This window comes from Amphiura filiformis, chromosome 16, assembly GCF_039555335.1.
Source record: "Amphiura filiformis chromosome 16, Afil_fr2py, whole genome shotgun sequence".
NCBI classification, from domain to species: Eukaryota; Metazoa; Echinodermata; class Ophiuroidea; order Amphilepidida; family Amphiuridae; genus Amphiura; species Amphiura filiformis.
Window position 1 is genome coordinate 4,623,408 of NC_092643.1, and position 22,078 is coordinate 4,645,485.

The 22,078-nt window shown below is 36.8% G+C and overlaps 1 protein-coding gene and 1 long non-coding RNA gene across 3 annotated transcripts; both read right to left on the bottom strand.

The window, feature by feature from the left end:
* Window positions 1-295: 295 nt before the first annotated feature.
* On the bottom strand, window positions 296-20,027 carry LOC140135440 (ADP-ribosylation factor-like protein 2-binding protein). Its single transcript, XM_072156936.1, has 7 exons — window positions 19,980-20,027; window positions 8,995-9,052; window positions 6,835-6,896; window positions 3,109-3,215; window positions 2,473-2,558; window positions 1,430-1,526; window positions 296-847 (listed from the first exon to the last, which is right to left on the bottom strand). Exons 1-7 carry the CDS (start codon window positions 19,996-19,998, stop codon window positions 695-697), a joined length of 582 nt encoding a protein of 193 aa, XP_072013037.1. The 5' UTR covers window positions 19,999-20,027; the 3' UTR covers window positions 296-694.
* Window positions 12,535-16,828, bottom strand: LOC140135439 (uncharacterized). 2 transcript variants are annotated; one of them, XR_011856513.1, is made up of 3 exons: window positions 16,424-16,828; window positions 15,321-15,439; window positions 12,535-14,235 (listed from the first exon to the last, which is right to left on the bottom strand). It is a non-coding gene; the product is annotated as an uncharacterized lncRNA (long non-coding RNA). The 2 variants fall into 2 exon arrangements; XR_011856512.1 differs by lacking the exon at window positions 16,424-16,828 and having other exon boundaries at window positions 15,321-15,585.
* Window positions 20,028-22,078: the final 2,051 nt, after the last annotated feature.

Here is a 22,078-nt window from a genome sequence, read left to right on the forward strand (position 1 = left end):
AACACTCACTTGACTGTGATGAGCTAAAACAGCATTAACATGTGAGTGGGGTCTGATTGGCTGATTTATTACGATGACAATTGTCACACATTCACAACATCAGACCTGTAATTTGATTGGCGGATTGACAGGTTAAAGCTGTGTTCTGCGCTCATGTAGTGTCATAAATGCCGGCATCCGTCCACTGCTAAAGAAAGCTGGCCTGGACAGAGACGTGTATGCCAAATTTCGTCTTATCTCGAATTCACCATATTAGGCAAAGTTATTGAGAGAGTCACTGTTCTGCAGCTACAATCTTATCTTATGGAAAACTGCTTACATTCCCGCATTCAATCCGCTTACAGACGTCATCACAGTACAAAAACTGCTTTATTACGTGTCCAGAATGACATCTTTTCCAGAATGACATCTTTTCCAGAATGACATCTTTTCAAAAGTGCCCTTGATCAGCATCAAGAGGCTCTTTTAGTCTTCTTAGATTTCTCGAGAATTTCATATCTCGATCAGAGTAAGAAGCTCTCAAAGCTAGTATCCTTAATAAGTGATAACATCTTGTTACATAAAATAACAAATATAATACAAAATTTACACAAGGCAGCCTATATATATCTATCACATTTTGCATCAGAACTCTTCATATGTCCTGAATACAAGCTACTACAAAACACTTATTGCAATAAACATTAACCTGCTGTTATTGATCACCCTGTGGTTTTGATGCTGATGATTCTGCTGATGATGCGCCTTGCTGTGACTCTGCTGCTGCTGTAGGTTCTGATGGCTGTGCCTCTACTAATGGTGTGACCATGATACCACAGCTAAGATCAACCGTCCTGCCTTCTTTGTCCTGTTTCATGATAAAACAATGAATATCATAGATATTGATTTTAATATTTATATCAGATGGATGATAGTATGTGAGCAACATGAAATGGTGATTATGCGACGAAAAACAACATCAAGTGCTTTACATTCATAACGTAAAGTCCGGTTCTTACTCCACATCACAGCGCGATGCGATGCTATGAAAACTGAAATCTGAGCCAGGTTTTTATGAGCTCGGCGATAAAAATTCTCATCGCGCGGTGGAAATTTTGGTCCGCGATGGAGTTGGATTTTGTTCAACTTTAGAGCATCGCGCTGCGATATCGCAGCCGTGCGCACACTTGTGATTGGCTGCTGGAAAACCAAGGTTAGCAGAATGACCATAAAAGGAGATGCAGGCCCCACATGCGTTTAAAACATTGCAGCATCGTGCGATGAAATTAAAATGTACATTTTAATTTCATCGCGCGATGATGCAAGGTTTTAAAAGCATCGCATCGCGCTGCGATGTGGAGTAAGAATCGGACTTTATACTACCCTTTATAATATTATCCAATAAGCCTGTGTTGTACAACAACTTTATCCCATGATGTGGTAGACTTACCGCTTTATAATCTAAAAATAACTCCTTGAATGTCAAGAAATCTGTGAAAGTGTACAGCATCTCAAATACCTCACCATCTAAACTCTCTTTTCTTTTCCTGGAAAGAGGATCAGGACAAAAAATACATCAATTAATCTCACTGGCAATAGCAATGTACTGTAACATACATATTGTCTAAACTTTCTCTGCATGAGAACATTAAATTCCATCAAACTTCCAAAACAATACACTGAAATGCTAAAAAATCTCATTTGAAGCAGAAAAATGACGCTGCCACAAGGAGGCTATATCCGGGGCTTCGCAAAATTGCTATTGCTATAACGATATTGCTATGAAGATATTAATGACCTCATGAATAATTAATAAAAGAAAAATGATGCTGTCAAAAGCAATTATATAGCCTACGTAAATCAAAAGTATGACATCGCTATCCTCAGACATCCTCAGATGTGTCAGTTGCCTATCCACACACTTTGTGTGTTACCTGAATCATCCTTGGTTTATTACTTTCATTTAAAGATAAATTGTATTTTACATTTCTGGAGCACTTCATAATCATTTTACCCAGTAGCAAAAATAGTACACAAACAGTGTTTACTCAGAGGCTATAATATTGCAATTTTGACCCAATGAAAATTAGATTTGGCACACAAAAATGTGCAATTCTGTATTGCAACTGAATTACAGTTTCTGCCAAAGAAGAACGACAGTTGTTTTAATTTTGAGAGCGTGCACAGCAAGCATAAACATGGGATTCTGATTGGCTGATTCAAGCGTCTGACAATCATAACAACAGGCACGGTAATCTGATTGGCTGATTACGCGTCAAAACGGTGGTCGGCGCAAATAAAGCTACACATATGTAGCTCATTAACAGGGCACACGCATCAATCTGGGCAAGGGATTGCCATTCTTCTCTGAAACAGAGAGCAGTCAATATATGAGGATTTTATTAACCAAAATTGTACCAAATTTGGAAAAAATACTTCATTTGGCACCTAATTTCCAGAGAAAGTAAATACAGAACACAACTACTGACTTACTCTAGCTGCTTAGCGAACTCATCCATGTCAAAACCTGGCATTCTGGATCTAAGCTGCTCATCAATGTATGTCTCTATAAGTGTAGTCTGCGGAAAAATTGAAAAACAAATGATATGTTACATTTGCTGCAGTTGAAGGTGGTAATAGACCCCTTGATAAATTTGTGCTCAGAATTTAAAAGGGAACCCACCCATAAACCAATTTTTCTAGAAGTTTGGACCCATCGCTATACCAGAATTAAAACTTTTTGGACAAATTTAGTGCAAATTGCTGAAGTTTTTACGAGTATTCACACAATTTTTAGCATATTGTAACATTTTGGTTACTGTTAGACTAATTTGGGTCATTTTTTGACCAAAAAAATAGGACATTTTTGAAAAGATGACCCATCCATATACCAAATTGACTTAGAAGAAATAAAACAAACAAACAACATGGCCAAAACTGGGACCAATGTTTGCAGCACATCCCATGTGGTCATGTGTACCAAGTACCCCACCCCGGTATAAGAAATGTTCACAAAAACATGGACACTTTGATACATTGAGGGTGCATCGCAACCCCTGGCTACAGGCATGCAATACAATTTTTATGTCATTAGGGCAGTATAGGTGAGTATTACTTTTCAATACTTACATAGTTTTTATGAATATCCGTGTATATAAATTTGTTTTCATCTGTGTCTTCAAAGTGTTCATAATGCTTCTCCATGAAGTCTCTTTGAAGTGTCTGAAAACCATCCTCTGCAAGAAACACATCACATATAATGTTAACTAAAAATATATTATTAGGCAAAAAAAAAACAAGTTTGTTTCCTGTAGCGCACACATAACGTTGTTTGGCTTATTTTGCGCATTAGATTTTTTTTTCACTTTTCAAAGAAATAAAAAACAAATTACTGGAAAAATCACAAAAAATAATATAAAACACTACTGGATTAAACATTTACACATTACACAACAAACAAATGTAGTGAAAAACTACTGGAGAAAACATCACACATTTTTTTTAATTAATTTTTTAATCTGCAGGTTGAAAGGGGATCATAAATATTTTTGAATATTTTTTTTTGTGTGTGTCAGAGAGACCCGCTGTAAATTCCCATTCCAATTTGCAGCAAAAAAGGTAATTTTTGTCATTTGAAGACATGAATTTCGCATTTGACTTTTTTGACCTGCTACAGGAAACAAACATGTTTTTATTTGGCCTTAACAAATTTGTAATACAATGAAAAGAAAGGTCACAGGATAAATTTAAAGAGACATCAACAGATTTTGCTGCTGTGGTTCTCCGATTCTTTTTGTGTAATGTAGTTTTTATGTGCACGGACTAACTGCGGTATGTGGATATAATGATACAATGCACATAACTTCAGTTTATTTAATACACACTCATTGCATAGACCATTGATCACATTGCATTTTCATGAAAAATAATTCATGTCTGAAATTAAAGCATTAGTGATATAATTTCTAATTCAAAATAATAATGTGGAAATTAAATCTGTTTCAGTTCCATAGCATTATAATTATATTTATTTATGTTAAAATCTTTCTTCACTTAATTTCAAATTGCAGGTATGTTTTCATGAATGAAGATTTTATAAATTAGGGCTGTTTCCCCGGAAATATATTTTAAATTAGTTCAATAGGTTCCTACTAATTCTACAGTCCCATAGCCTAATATCCATATAGCTCCATATAGCGAAATGTGCACTTGAACGAGGGTTCACTACCTAGGTATAGAGCGAAAGTGCAAAATATGCCTACATTACTTTCAACACAATTTTTGTATGGGGCCTATAGTGTTCTACGGAGACCATCAATGAGCCAACTATGATAATTGTTATTTCTTTTTTGCACGGCTTGGTGCCTTTCAGCTGTGGGGCCTGGGTCGATTATGAGTTCTGAATCTGATTTCTTATTTACAATGTTATTGATAGTCCTATAAACATAATTACGAGTATTATATCAGAGAAAATACTCTGTTACAGAAATATTGTCAGAAATTTAAATCAATTGTTATCAGGTAGGCATAGGCCTATTTATAGTTCCAACAAAATTCTTTTAACATCCGATCTTTTACCAATATTTAAGGCCTAAAGAAAAAAACAATAATTAGCCAATTTCTTAAAGACAAATGTGCACACCAGCAAAACAAACGTGAGATATTTTTGGCCCCGTGCTGTGCATTCCACTCCCAGCGGTGTTTGCTGCCGTAATGAGTTATGACTAATACGCCAAAGCGCCGGTGTGACAGGATGTGTAAATGGTTGGGTGTGAAAGTGACGGGTGCAAACTTCTCAGCATTCAGCTGTTATATTTACAAATCATATTCTCGCTGTATTCGCCCCGAGTGTCATGTCAAAATGCACATTTTCACCAAAACTAGGTAAGTCTTCATAAATCTAATGCTATGTACTTAAAGTGTATGAAATATAGACAAAATTGCGACGATTATATGAAAATTTTGACCTTCCGTATTGAAGATATAAATAAAGTTTCCTAAAAGCCATAAAAATTGTAAGCTCCTCGGAAAAAATATTCATATTTACTGCCGGCAGTAGTGATTTTTAGCAAAAACGGTTGGAAATTTTTCCTAGTCATGTGTGTTACCTGTCTGCAAAAGGAGTTTAATTTTCGGACTTCGAGGACTGTGAAATGTTAAAAATATCAATTTTAATAATTTGCCATAAAATTTGTATTATAGCGCCAATTTCAAAAAATCAAAATTATTTGATATCAGAAGGACATTCTTCATATTAAGAATGCAATTTGATGTGTCTGATGTGCTCTCAGGTCCCAAAATAAATACTGTGTCAACGTTGCTACCCCAGCCCTTAACCAAACCATACAGCAAAATGTTTCAATTCACAAAGCATCTGCATCTGCAAGCGTGGGTATCCCACAAGATGTGATTGCGTCATCATGCGAATAGGCATATGAGCAAGGAAAGCTTGGCCGGCCAAAGTAACCCCCATGGCCAGGTATGGCAGTATGTGCGTGTCTGGTCCCTGGTTCAAAATGGCACCTGAGAAAAAAGTTTTCTCTTAAAAAGTTTTCTCTTCTTTCTTTCTTCCTAACTTCTTTACTTCCACCTCACCAAAATAGACCGGGGGTGGGGGGGGGTGGATAAGGGTCAATTACCCGACAAAATAGCAAGATTATAAAAATTACTGGGGTCCCAACCATTTTTTTTCAGGTCTTTCACACACCACAAATTTGAAGCAGGGGCGTTTATTCTTCCGTTAATCGCCCCCAAAGGGGAGGGAATAATTATTTTGAGGGAAACCATGGACTTTAGCATAAAACAGAAAAGGTGGGTCAGTAATTCTTCCCTGCCTGGGCAATAGTGACTAGTGGTCATACTATAGGTAATAATTCACACAAAGATTAAGGGAGCTCTGCTTTGCATATTTCATACAAAATCCATTTTCCTTTTAGTTTGGACATATGGCTATCTAGGGACGTATTTGGGATTCTAAGGGAAGACAGAACCATCAATTAGTTAACAGCTCTATTGTCCAAGTTTATCTTCCCTTTTAAACCTCAGCTTCAGATCCAAATCCTTGATTATCCTTCCCTAGGCCTAGATGCAATAGTTCAGTTGCAATCTCCAAACTCTGCTACAGAAGAATTTTAATTCTAAGGCTTTATAAATCAGGAGCATATGAGTCACCACATATAGAGCTGAAAACGCTGAAAACAGTTAGCAAAAAGCTAAAAACACCTAGCAAAAAGCTGCAATTTGGAAAGATCCTATACATTTGTACAGAGCAAGTGTACTGGTACAAAAAAAAGCTGAAAATCAAAACAAAAGGCTGAACTCTCACACCCCTGTAAATAATAAATCACAGCTAGCTCTGAAAATAATAAAGAGCCTAGAGATGTTTGCCAGCCTGTCTTTCCTTTGAACTATTAGTCCTTACATTTGTAGATGCAATGGTTCAGTGTCCAGACTGTACCATCTATGAAAGACTTTGATGTTTTTTGGGAAGACAGAATAGAACAACTCACAACTTAGCCTAACAGTTGTATAAAGAAGTTTCTGGGTCTGACAACACATACCTATATTCAGGCAGGAAGGGAGGTTACAAGAAATAAGGAAAAGTACATGTAGATAGCAACCAGCTTAAAATTTTCCCTTATACACATACATTTTGTAGGTCCATTTTTGGGGATCTCAGGTGGGGAAGAATCTGGGGACGGATGTGACACAGCGCGGTAGGGTGAGGGAATAATTTCAATTTTCTGGAAGAATACACACCCCTGATTTGAAGGCATGTTGGAACACCTGTACCCCCTCCCATCCCCCCGCACACACATGGTTACAAACACACTGTGACAGTGATGCAATACTCACCCATAATTATGTCCTCTATATGACCAATGGTGATATCAAACTTGGTATCTGAAACACTTGACCTGAAGGAAAATTGAAACAGAGAAATATGTGAACTCAACACAATAATTATGCAATACAATAAAGCAAAATGAGTCTAGATTTCTTAAGGGATCTAAAATGAGCGTTTATTGCGTTTTTACAGTATTTTTGTGGGACATGAGAGCACCTCAGACCTATCGAATTGCATTCTGAATACGAAGCATGTCTTTCTGATATCAAATAATTTACATTTTTGAAAATCACAATATAATACAAATTTTATGACAAATTATAAAAATTTGATATTTTTCAAATTTTGATATAACAGTCCTCAAGTAAATTATATAAATCTAATGATATATTCTTAAAGTGTATGTAGCAGGAGGAAAAGTCGACGGTCAATTGAAAATTTTGACCTTTCATATTGAAGATATGGATTTTTTCCCAAAAGACCTAATTTTTTTGGTGTTTTGGGAAAAAAAATCCATATCTTCAATACGAAAGGTCAAAATTTTCAATTGATCGTCGGCTTTTCATCCCACCTACATACACTTTAAGTACAAATCATCAGATTTAGAAAGTTTACTTCAAGTACTGTTAAATATCAAAAATATCAATTTTTAATGATTTGCCATAAAATGTGTATTAAATTGCGTAATTTCAAAAAATCAAAATTATTTGATATCAGAATGACATTCTTCGTATTCAGAATGCAATTCGATATGTCTGATGTGCTCTAATGTCCCAAAATAAATACTGTCCAAACGCTCATACCCCAGTTCGAATGAAATCAATTATCATTAAAAATTTAATGTTTTGTCATTAATGACATGCTGGACAATCCATTAAAGCCATATTATAACATTTGCTGAGGAGAACGCCCTCAATAGTTTTTCAAAATTCTGTTTTTTACATGATTGATTATATTGTACTTTATTAAACTAACATACCCTGAAAAAATCAAGACTATATAGGTGCTGTAGTTTTGTCATAATCCGAGATTTTGAATAAAACGCCGGATTCAGCGTTTTATTATTACGATGGAAATATTAGTCGAACGCGTACACGATATTGACAACACAGTACGTGCATTGCGTGCGGGACGGATATACTGACACATCAAAGGATACTAGTACCGTAACACAACAGACGGAGTGATACACATTGGCGACATCGGCGCTGGTAGTAAATTCCTATTTTCTTTGCTTTACCTCGGTTGTTTGGCTCAAAATTAAAAGGGGACATATCTGATAATAAAAGCTAACATTTTATGGCAAAGAAATACTTATCTATTTGGAATGAAAATGTTATAATATTGCTTTAACAGGTTGGGCTTGTTGATACTGAAAAAGAATAGCACCAAAATTAAGCACTTTTGGGTGTAATTCTGACATCAAAAGCAGCAAATACGTCATTTTTGTATAGCAGCATTAAACCATCATTATATCAGGATACTTTATCAAACAGGCATTTCTAATAAATCTAAATCAATTCTCTAATATGACCTGAAACACTATGAAGTGGAAATATGACTCAACTCAACAACAGAAAAGGCCCAAATATCTATTTATCTATACATTAACTTGAAATGACACTGGTGATGAAAGTCTAAATAAAATGATATGAATTAAAGTGTTATCTAATTATCTTAATAGCATTGAAAAAAAAACAATATTAATTAAATCATTGAATGTACACTCTGTATCATAATGACAGGATTTCAGTCATTTCACAACAAAACTTTTTTTTTTAATGAAAGAAAGAAGTTTGTCTCAGGAGCAAATGAAAAAGGCAACGTAGTGTTTTCATTTGCAGCCGACTTTGCTTTTTTATCTGACTGTGAAGCAAGGGGGAAAAACATTAAAACATTGAAAAGATACGCCTGCTGCCTCCTAACAAAAACCTCTTTTTTATTTTATGGTAAGTTACCGATATGATTACGTGTAATTGATAGTAACATGGTCTCTGAACTTAATATTTGGACTTTATTGATGTATTGCTTTGTCGACAACTTGCAGACATCAGATCTTGAGATTTGACTATTGTCAACGATGAAAATTCTGCTCGACAACAGCCCTAACAAGTACCGTACCAATAATAAATGAAGGTGAATATCTGCATGATCTACTTAGTACTTACATAGATGAAGCCAATTCTTCCTCTTGAAAATCCATTGGCTCAGGGCCATCACCACCACCTGCAGTAAAATGAAATCAGACTAATTAAAATTGGTCTTTTTGCAGCATGAATTCATATCAAGGTTAGAGAGGCCTCAAAATACTGTACTTTAGGCCAAAAAAAAAAAAGGTTTGTCTCACGAACATTTTCCAAAAAAGCTAAGTGCTATGCTTTTTTTTTTTTTTTTTTTTTTTGGTTTAGAAGCTATGCTAATGCGTTTTTGTTTTTTTTTGTTTTTTTTTTAGCCTGAGACAAATGAAAATCACAAGACAGGTATTGGAAAACTACAAGTGGTCTTACAATGAAAGAGAAGCAACTAGAGATAATTTGCGCTCACAGAGCGCAGACAATCGCATAGCATGTATTAAACCCTTTAATCACACCACCACATTGGGTTCGTATATTTTAATGCACTCGGTGTTTCTACCGTCCCGACTCAAACGATTCTAGAAGTTTTTCTCACAAGCCCCGCCTACTTTCCCTGCCTTCTCGGCAACCCGAAGTAACTTTTTCCATTGGTTTGTGTGGTGCAAAATGAGGAAAATACCAATATTTGGCAACGAATTACAGGAATTCCAGTCATAGATCTCGACTGAAAATGGATACATTAGGTAAGTAACACTTTCATTTATGTCATATCAAAAAATTGTAGGAGATCTATGACCAGTTTGGTAGATAATCGAGTTGAAATGTGGGCATGTTTTTGGCATGGTCTAGGTGGGAATAACAGGTTCGTACATGTAAACTCAATGGGAATCTCTTACGACTAGGCTAAAATACAACAATATTTTGTAAATTTTCCTCGTAAAGAAAAGATCGGTCAAGGAGATATGAATATGTTGTCAATACTTCACTTGACCCAAATATATGATTTATTTTTGTAATGAGAGAATCGCACATGGAATTTTAGAGGGATTTTGATAGCAGTTCCCTTTTACCGTAGAAAAGCTGCTCTGTCATGAGCCGGAAATTCCATCATGAGCCTAGATCCTGATTTGTTTTGCCAATTGAAGCTTCTAATGTTGGCTGAATGTTTTTGATGATATCATGAAAGTCAATCTGTGACAAGATGTAATTTTGCTACGGAAAGTGCTATGACAAAACGATTTTCAGTTTTGGCTTTCTTTATAATCAAGGAGTTTAATTTGATATAAAATGATGCAGTGTTTGATGGCAAAATTTGACTGAATTCACCTTTTAGTGGGATGTAATTTTCTTCGGCAGTGGGTCATGAATATGTCGGTGACTGAAGTCAATTTTTATGACCCCCCCTCCATCATGATCAAGGGCTAAAATTTTTACGACCCCCCTATCGTGGGTCAAAAAATTTTAGGACCCCCCCTTCTGTCAAAATTTTAGAGCGGAGTACACGACACGCGTTAAAATTTTTGACCATAAGCGTAAAGAAGGCGCACGGAGTGCGCAAAAAATCTTGCATTGTATAAAGATTGTGTGCACATTTTGTTCAAAAAAGTGTAAGAAAAGTTACACCAGTCGCCAGCCCTTAATAATTCTATAACCCCCCTATTTTGATTGCTACAAAATTATAACCCCCCTATTTTTGGTCTTAAAATTCTATGACCCCCCCAGTATATTCATGACCCCCCTTCTGAAGAAAATGATAGCCCCCTTCTACCTATTAGGGGCTCAGCTGTGCAATAATTATGAGCCCTGGAAGGAGGGTAAAATTGGGGGGCAAGCAAGCGATCCGAGGGGGGGGCAAGCAATTTTGGCACACATTCATGGGGTGCCTTTTAAATAAAATGCTCTAAAAAGGCTTAGGAAAACAGTATGGAAACGCTGAAATATGCAAATTTTCATGCTCGCTGTGCTCGCAACATATCTAGACCTTTTAAGGTTTGCAAATTGGGATCCCAAAAATTTGGCATGTGTTGGGGCAAAGATTTTTGGCAGGCCAAAAGAGGGAGGAAAGCGATTATTTTGCAGACTGAGAGGGGGGGCAAGCCATTTAAGGTGGGTCGTTCGGACATTGTATTACCCCCGATAATTATTGCACCGCCCCTAATATGGCACATAAATGAACCCTGTGGTGTGCAACCGATGGTGGAGGGGGATTGGGGCACCAGTGGCAAAACTACACTTTCATTGCAATCAAGGGAACAGCTAGCTGGGGTAAATCTGCCACCACCGCCAAGGGGGGGGCTGGGGAATACAGATGCATGTGCTCATTTGGGGGAAGTGGGTGGGCAAGGATTTCAAACCAAAGCCGCTGTAACAGCCCCATGCGGAGGATTGTGCCACTGTCCCAGCTTTACCCTGACAAATTGTCTAAAATCATCTTTTTCTTTTTCAGGCCTACTAAAAGGTCAGAGCTACACTGTACAAGTAACAACCAACTGCCAGACACCATTAACCAATGCCACTGTGAGCCATTTCATGTCACATTTTGCAGCGGAGGCAGATGGAAGTCATGGAACAAATGAAATATTAAAAAGGACTGAAATAATGACCGGATTCAGAAACGCACTTCAATCTCACTAATTGAAGAACAATACTTGTGTTGAAAGTCGGGACTCATAAATTAGGTGTAACAGAATGTGTGAAAATTTATTAAGATCTATTAGAAATATTCAATCCAATAGATTAGAATTCAATCTAATTCAATTTTAATATATGGGATTAAAATTGCTTAGATTGATTTTTAACCCCTTAGATTAAAATCAAATTAGATGTATTCAAATTAGATTTTTAAAAATCCATCCAAATGTTTTTTTTTTTTTTTTTCAAATAAGATTGAATTCTAGATTGAATATTTCTAATAGATTAGATCCAATTTTGGATTTGTCCCAGATCACAATCACTTAGAGGAATATGCTGAATTGTATTATAAAAATAAAGACTGCACAAAAATAACGTAGCTGTTATAAACATGCCTGTAGCGTTTGAACTAATAATTGTGTTCACAATATTCAACATAGAACAAAGGATGATTTATTTACGCGCATTTTGATACCCCATTAGTCCAATCTCGTTCAATAATAACAACACAGCAGTGTTTTTAAAGAAAAATACCCGAATTGAAAGTTGCGGTTATTTGTATTGATATGAAGTCATTGATTGAAACCATTGATTGCTGCAAATGGCAACTTTTAAATTTGTGGTTTTTCTTTAAAAGCACTATGTACTGTGTTATCAGTATTGTACAACATTTCACAAATGGGGTATCAAAATGAGCGTAAATAAATCATCCTTCTTTCTATGTAGAAATATTGTGGAAACGATTACTAGTTCTGAACTTATAGGCATATTTCAGCTGTGTTACTTTTTGTGCAGACTTTTATTGATATCTTCCATCACACAATAGAGGATACATGTAGTAAAAAAATCCCCATCATTTATTATCTATTAAGTAGGTGTGTTCAACTGTTTTGGTTTGTTGGACTTCCTTCTTCATACTTTTTAATGAAAAAAATAGTGCTTTTATTTTTTCACTTCCTTACAGATCTCAAAATAAATTAAAACAATGATCAAAGCTACATATTCACCATGCATTTTTGTTTATTTCATGAACTCTTGTCTTTCTAATAATTATGTACCAGAGAAATAGGTGTAAAAATACATTTAGTAATGAAGTATGAGATAATGAGTGCAAAAAGACCATTTATTTACAGTCTATTGGCAGCCACTAGTCTTTTGAGAAGGCTTTTGTTCAGACCTTCATTTGGGGGGGACCCTTTGTCAAGGCCATTTGGCACCACTTGTCAAGAGGAATGAAGAACACCTTGAAGTTAACAAAGATCAGGGCACAAAGGCCAAAACTGAAAAACTGCAGGCAATGGCCCTGACTGAAATTCGAGTCCAGCTTGTGTGTTAATATGGTGCCTTCACAAAAGACTACATTGTAGCATTGACTGACATCGGCTAGTCTTTCCTGAAGGCTTTGGGTGTGAATGCATTGATGCACAGTCACAGCTTTCATGAAAGAAACAGTGTCTGCCAATAATAAACTATGAACACTTACACTCCTTTAAAAGCATTTATAATTCAAGGGTTTACATGTAGGAACTTCTTTTATTTTAGTTTTATGTTAAGGGTTTACATGTAGGGTCTTCTTTTATTTATTTAATAAATAACAGACATTAATGAGGCCTTATCTGCAATAGCTGCCAAGTGTCATATTTTAGATAAATTATCAAAATGTCTATGGGGCAGCTATTGCAGTTAGGCCTTCTGGTCCTAAACCCTTGATTAGTGGACTGGATACTCATCATATTTACGGGATGAAGGTAAACCAGTAGCAGCTACTAAACAATTTGGTCTACAATTACTCTATCCTGCATCCGCTAATCCTAAGGTGCGCTAGTCATAAATGTCACTAGTCCAAGAAAAAAATGGTCGCTAGTCCTAATGGCTGCAGATTTTCCATTGCTAAGGTCTTGTAAACCTTATTTATTTTTGGACTTGTGAACCATTTCCTATTTTTTCGGACTAGCGATCCGTATTTTTGGACTAGGGAACCTTGGCTATACATTGGTTCCCCTCAAGTTCAGTAGTGACGTAGGTGCATATTTTGGTGGGCGCCGTATTGAATCGTGTGCGTATAGTTAATTGTGTAGCAAAAAAGGGTGGTTCGTGTGGCGCAGCCATGAAAAGACATTGACATCACTGCTGAATTTGAGGCAAACCAAAGAAAAGTGCCTAGAACATTTCCAATAATTCCATGCAACTTTTACAGCCTGTAAGGAACTATGCATTATGATTACATCACATGATGTCAGAGTCATTTGTTGAGGTCCTTATTATTTTAATAATTGGAGCAAACATTTACTAGTTAGTTTATGCACCACATAAATTACTATGCAAGTATTTAAGTTCTCATCAAATGTTCACCCTCCAGAAAAGATTATCAACAAAAAATTTAATTGTTGACATAATGTTGGGAAAGTTTTCAATGCATGCGAGTGATAGCCCTACTACGGCCTTTTGACTGTGGTGGTCCAAAACCATGCTATATCGTAAAACCTGGCTATATCCAGAGAACTGCTAAACCCAGACTGCTAATTCCCCCTTTTGGGTGGAGCGGTTAGTGGGTTTTAGCAGTTCTCGGATATAGTGTGTTTAAAAAGCCCTATAGTACGGCTAGCGAGTGATGCGACAGATAACAGATGCCAGCTGTTGACTTCCAAACCATCATCCTCTTTGTCTTTCACGAAACCAGTATCCTCAGTAGTACTGCTGCACCTGGAAATTGGAATAAAATAAAATAATAGCCAATGATTAATTATTACACATTATTATCAGGATTATGGTATCTAGGTTGTTTGTGTGTTTTAGTAGGTACTACACCCTGCCCAATTTTGTGCCTATTTGTGCATTTTTCTCAAAATTATAGGGCATTGGGGACAAGTAAGATATGTATATTATAGGGGCAAGGACTACAACTACTGCACTGGAAATTTTATATCAGCACAGACAACAGTTGTGGAGTTACAGTCAAAAATGAGGGAAAACCAATATTTGATCAAAAAATCAATAACTACTTGCTTTGAGTTGCTGAATTTTCAGTACAGTAGTTGGGAGTCCTTGCCCTATACATATCTTACTTGTCACCAATGTGCTATAATTTTTTATGAAAAATGCAAAAAAATAAGCAAAAAATTGGCCAGGGGTGTAGTACTCCCTTAAAGCCTTAATGTACTATCTTTTTAAATTTTTAGATTTTCCTTCCAAAATGATAAATTATTGTAGCAGAGTCATGATATGCTATTTCAATAGGTGTGAGGTCAAAGGTCATAAAGTCAAAAGTAGTCACTTGCAATCATTTTGCAATTTTAATTTTTTTATGAACTGTGAGAGCGGAGACAGATTTAAAGCACTAATCTGTAATTTACTAAGTCTACTAGTCGTGGATAGTTTCATGGGCATAGCCATCTTTTTTAGTAAGGAGGGCAAAATAAAACTTAGGTGGTACACAAAAAAACTCTGCATTGCAAAAAAAGTTGCATCATACAATTATACATAGAGAGGTTGTATGTCTTTGAGCTTCTAAAAAAGGCTTAATTGGGACGTAGCACGCAAAAATTTCGTATTTTACACTATTTTCGGTCATGATCAGGTTAATTTCGGTAGGGTTCCTTGTCCCTTTTCTTTTCTTTTGCCCTTCTGATTTTCTCTTTTATTTTTTGTCAGAGGGGCACTTTCATTTCATATATACCTGTCGTGCCTGAGAATTAAATATAGGAACACATAGGAATAAGGTATTGGCATTTTGTGTGGTGTGCTGCACCCCCTTGGCTACAACTTTGTAAATAAATGAAATTACTTACATCCTCCTCAATAAGGAAAGCTGTGCTGTTCGGTTGCAGGTGCTTTGCTTCAGCGTGTGTTTATAGTTCAGATTTTTGGAAGATATGCCTTGCAGAATGGACCTTTCGTGTGCCAGTTTCTGGAAAGACAATACAGTATGACATTGTAATTAAAGCCATTGTAACATTTGCTAAGGGGAAAGCCCTGAATATTTTTCAAAATTCTGTTTTTACACAATTGCTTTGTAAACATATAGTAGGCCTACATACTCTGCAAAAATCAAGACTTTATGTTTGCTCACTTGCTGTGGGTTGGGATTGAGACTAAAGATGAAGTCAAAATCATATTTTCCTATAGACGAATCAAATTTCACGCATTCCTGCACCTTAATGGCAGCCATAGCCGCGACGGGGACCAAACTATCTCACCTAAAATGTGAAATGATGCGGCCTTGAAGGATATTTTAAACTGCATTCTACCACCCGTGTTACACACAGACAAAAGAATGATGACAGTTTACAACACAAAAGAATCTCACATCAAATTTTAAGCGGGTTTAATCCACCCAATTGGGCACTCACAACACCTGTTTGGTGCATGCAGGGACCCTAATAAGGCCAAATAAAAAAATAAACATGTTTCACGCCCCTCCCGCTTCCTTTTTGAGGTTTCTTCAAATATATTTTTATTTTTTGAAATTCGGTTATAACTTTTCAAAATATATGTCTAGGAAGTTAGGATGCTTTCTATAGCCTTGTTAAGATACAAGAAACACGTTAGGAAGGTTTTGTGATCATTTGAGGGGTGTAACTCTCCTCCTTTTTCCAGGCATTATTGTATACGCTAAAACACTGAGCTCTAAGTATGGCTATTTACACCAATTTTGTGATAAAAAATAGAAAATAAAAAGACCCTCTTCCTCCTTTTTTTTTTTTCGAAAACCGGACGTGAAACATGTTTTTTATTTTACTTGGCCTAATGGCCGACCAAATCCTGACCATGACTTGGCTCGTTGGATTCGTCTATACTATAGCGAATCCTCACTGCCAGTTAAAATTAATGTTGTGTCGTTTAGTTTTACTTGTGCATTAAAAAAATTAATGAGTTATAAAAAGAAACTCACCTTGCAGAGTCGAGGTACAAACAACACACCCAACATACTCAGCCAGGAGAACGGTAGGCCTATACACATACACGACATACACTGTATTGCAATGATCATGAATGTACAGTCATGACAGTGCATGAACAACAGATCTGTGTGATGCAGTGGTGAATGGGACAAATCTCGTCATGTTTTCGTGTAGTCCGAGGTGCTCTGACGATAACACTCCGATCGCCAGGCAATCTACGCCAGTGGGACAACGAAAACGCTACGTGAACGAGCTAGTTTTCGTGGTATATTCGATGTCCGTGGCCTTAAACTGTCCTTATCCATCATGTCATTTGCTTCTCTAAATATTCAGTGAATTGAATACTAATATTACTATTGCAAACTAGTCCAAGCACGCCGCTAAAATGAGGCAAATAATTCGATTTTCGCAACTGGATACTTCTGTCAGTGTTATGACTGTCGCAAAAACAGCTGATCGAGGTCAGAGGTGAAATCTGTCAATCAAACTACTTTCGCGCATGCGCAAATGGCACACCTGAACTTAGGGAAATATTTTGCCGAAGGCATTGAGGTGGTGTGCCCTTTAATGACATTTTGACCTGACCTTTGACCTTAATGTTTCCCGAGGTTTGTTGTCACCGAAATTGAGCCCCATGCCCCTTACAGAAAGTGAAATTACGGTATAAGATTTGACCCCAGATAACATTTTACCTGACCTCTGCAAAGTGTTCCAACATATTCCCCCTGATCATTAAGTTTGTTGTCACCGAGTTTGGGCCTCGTACCCCTTACAGATGTCCAAAAATGCATTTCTAAAATTTGACCTCTGTGTGACCTTTGACCTGACCCATGTAAAATGTTCCTCTGGTCATGAGATTTGTTGTCACCGAGTTTGAGCTTCATACCCCTTACAGATGTCCAGAAAAGGAAATTATAAGATTTGACCTTAGATAACCTTTGACCTGACCCCTGCAAAGTGTTCCAAAATATTTCCCTGGTCATTAAGTTTGTTGTCACTGAGTTTGAGTCCTGCACCCCTTACAGATGTACAGAAAATGCATTTCTAAAATTTGACCTCTGCATGACCTTTGACCTGACCCCTGTAAAATGTTCCTCTGGTCATGAGATTTGTTGTCACCGAGTTTGAGACCCACACCCCTTACGGATGTTGAGATATTGCAATTGTAAGATTTTTCCCCCTTAATGACCTTTGACCCCAATTCTTTGTACAACTTTTAGACACTGGCTAAAGGCAATACAGGTATGCGAGTGACGACATTGTGTTATGTAATTTATGGAAGAAGAAGCATTTTTAGTGAAAATCTCATTTTGGCCATAATGACCTTTGGATGACCTTTGACCCCGAGTTGGTCATGTAACATTTGTGCCCCCACCCAATGGTCCTTGTGACCAAATATGGTCACATTAGCCTAAAGCATATGGCTACGATGGCTCGTTAAAAGTTTGACAGAAGAAAGAAAGAAAGAAAGAAAGAAAGAAAGAAGAACTGACCAAAAACAGAACACTCGCAAATTGGAAATTTGCGATTGTAACAAATTTACAATGTTAATATTCTGTAACTGTATTTTATTTGCCTTCCTAGAGCTGATCACTATTAAAAATCAGTGCAAAATACGGGTTACAGCTTCGCCTCGACACCAACTCATTTTTTAGGGCATTCAGAGTAACCGAATCGGCGCACCGATGCAGTGCCCAATTCCTCAGCACAGTCCCCCCTGTTTTAACTATACGAATACGAACAATCATGTTGAAATAAACGGTAAAAAATTCGTTAAAAAACAGCTACAAAAAATACAAAAATTTATGAAAACAACATGGCTTCACTCGATCGCAGAGTTCTCCGTAGGCTAAGTCCTTTTATATTGCATCCACTTTGCTTCGTCGGCTTTTTACGCTCCGTGCCGTTGCAAGGATGGCGTGAAACTAGCGAGACTGAGGCTACGGTGTGGGTTACGGGCTATCTGCAACACTAATGGCATACGCGCTGCCTGACATTTTCGATGGTTTTCTGACATTGAGGAATTCATTTTTACTACGTTGGTCGAACTATCGGGAACCGGAAAATCGGGGAAAAAAAAAAAACCTTTAAAAAGGCGGTCAGCCGTGAGACAAACGCGCTGTATCGCTTTCACATACTTATGCCGGGTTCGTGAGACAAACCTTTTTTTTTTTTGGCCTTATTTCAAGAAGCTACTTTTTTTTTTTCTTCTTCTTCTTCCTTATAAGTGCCTCCCTCATAAGTATGAGTATTGTCGCACTGCGTACAGACAAGCTGTACTTATTTTTTACTCTGGAACCTAGAGTAGATGAGTGTATTTTGAAGTACAGTCAACATGACCGGGATGATCCCCTGCTCTTTTCGAATAGCCTGTGACGTTCTTTAACGTGCACACTACATTAATGTGAGAAAATATGCATGTACATCGGACCGACAGCTTAAAGTGCCCTCCGAAGCACTAAGCAAGTAGAGTGAAGTGTCTTGCTCAAGGACACAAAGAGCCGGACCTGGGATTCGAACCCTTGACCCTTGGGTTCACATAGTCCGAATAATCAGACCCAGAACAAAATAGTAATTTCTGACATGATCGTGTACTGGGTCTGAACTGTTTCCATATGAAATCTTGATGGCAAATTGGACAATAGAAGCACATGGTTCTACGTGACAGCTTTTTAATCCCTATTTAGGTTACGTGAATCACGCTATTGTGGACCATCCTCCTGATACTTGAGTGTTTGGACAAGCGGAACGGTTTTTTGTCTACCTCTCTGTTTGTAAACAAACCAAAAGGTCGAAATCGTCCTCCTCGCCGAATACGAAAGTCGGCGTAATAGTACGGCACTGGGGTTCACAGTCCTATGCCTTAACCGCTAGGCCACGCTCTCCTCTTTTAAAACGATCACTCCCGTAATTTTATTCTCAAGATTACTTTCGGGACTCTGCTGCAGCCAACTCGTAGACGTATGCATGTCACATTGTCATGTGCAATGCCAATGGCTTTCCCAAACATTTTGTTCTAAAAATAATCCCCGTTTTTATCATTAAGCGTGTTTGACAATTATTAAGTCATGATGCAATTCAGTATTTTTTATTCAAGTCATCAAGATGGCAAATGATGTATTTTTGTAAGAAAATTCCTAATATTATATTATTTTTCACAAATTCTTTGCCACTTTCCACTCATCATCTGCTCATCTTTTCATGCTCATGGTGTTTCTTGCTTTTCCCTAATTTGATAAAATTGTAAACCAAACAAACAAACACACATAAAATCATGCATGATAATGTCAATTTTAAAAATTTACGAACAATATCAACAATCAACATGATCAATTCGGAAAATGGTTCCAAATTCTGCAGTGCAGCAAAATTTGATTTTTGGGCCCTACAGCATTTCGTCTCATTTACCAGCAAAGTAAACACGACATAATGCCCCTGTTCAATCGCACACAATCTAAACTATTTTTTTAAATAATAAGAATGCATAAAACATTCAATAGCAACGGATTTGTGTCTGTAAAATATAACAAGCGTCCCGTTACTCACCAGACTTATCAGCAGCCATTTTGTAAATTTAGTGTTTCTAGAACAAAGTTTATAATTGAGAACGTTTTTAGTTACAGAAAGACTTTCCATTAATTTTTTTCCATTCCAGGCAAATTCCACCGGACATCTAAGGTAAACTGTTAAAAACAAACACTGAACAAACATAATATTATTAAAAACAAAACCTATAAATACATTTTTGTATAAACCCCTTGTTTACAAATACTTGTGACTCTTGAGAAACATTTGCGTGAGGGGGGGAATAATTATTTAATTAAATACTGCTATAAGTACTACTAAAGTACTACATTATTCAGCTTTTTGCTATCAGGTGCCAGCTGGTTTTTATACTGTAAATAAATAAATAAATAAATAAATATATAAATAAATAAATAAATAAATAAATAAATTAATAAATAAATAAATAAATAAATAAATAAATAAATAAATAAATAAATAAATAAATAAATAAATAAATAAATAAATAAATAAATAAATAAATAAATAAATAAATAAATAAATAGTTATATTTTGCTGATATCAGGTGGTAGTTTAATGCCCTAGCTATGCTGATATCAGTTAGTTCATAAAAGCTCCAATATCTACTGCAGTACTACTGATATCAGGTACGGTAGTTCATAAAAGCTATATAAATTATCTAGGGCCTATACCATGTCTACTGCTGATAATGTCATTAATGTCCAATATCTACCGGTATACTGCTGATATACTACTGATATATCAGGGACCTCATCAATGCCCTATTTTATAATTATCTACTGCTGAATTCAGGTAGTTTATCAATGCCCTATATCTACTGCTGATATCAGGTAGTTTATCAATGCCCTATCTATACTCCTGATATCACAGTGGCTCCGGAACCGGGTGACTGGGACCCTTCCCCCTCAATAATTTTGGTGAGGGGCACAAGTACCCTGCCCCCCCCCCCCCATACTCTGAGGTGAAATTCATAATTTTAACCTTTTTAGGGCAAAATTCAAAAACTTATGATAAAATTTATAATTTTAAGGTAATATGCCGAATTTACAGGGATATCTGATATCCTGCTGATATCAGGTAGTTCATCAACATCAATGCCCTATATCTACTCCCAATATCATCAATACCTTATCTATACTGCTGATATCAGCCTAGTTCACCAATGCACTATATCTCTGCTGTTGCGGATACTAGGTAGTTCATCAATGCCCTATCTACTGTTGATATAAGGTAGTTCATCAATGCCCTATATCTACTGCTGACATCAGGTACCGGTAGTTCATCAATGCCCTATATCTACTACTGATATCAGGTAGTTCATCAATGCACTATATCTACTGCTGATATCAGGTAGTTCATCAATGTCCTATATCTAGTGATATCCGGTAGTTCATCAATGCCCTATATCTACTACTGATAGCAGGTAGTTCATCAATGCCCTCAGTGGCGTAGCTGGGATTTTTTATAGGGGGGGGGCAAGCCTGTATGGGGCGGGGACCCAAATCCACCAAACAAAAAAGGGAATACAAGGGATAGCGACTTGATTTTGATATAATAATATAGTCCCCTTTTTTCCATCTCTCTCACTCCTTTATTATTTTGCCCTGCGGTAGGGGGGCCCAAATGGGGGGGGCCCCACTAGGCATTTTCCCCTGCCCCCCCCCCCCCCCGGCAGCTACGCCACTGAATGCCCTATATCTACTGCTGATATCAGGTAGTTCATCAATACCCTATATCTACTGTTGATATCACGTCAATGCCCCATATCTACTGCTGATATCAGGTAGTTCATCAATGTCCTATATCTAGTGATATTAGGTAGTTCATCAATGTCCTAGTGATATCAGGTAGTTCATGGCAATGCCCTATATCTATACTGTTGATATCAGGTAGTACATCAATGCCCTATATCTACTGTTGATATCACGTAGTTCATCAATGCCCCATATCTACTGCTGATATCATATCTACTGCTGATAGCAGGTAGTTCATCAATGCCCTATATCTACTACTGATAGCAGTATAGTTCATCAATGCCCTATATCTACTGCTGATATCAGGTAGTTCATCAATACCATATCTACTGTTGATATCAGGTA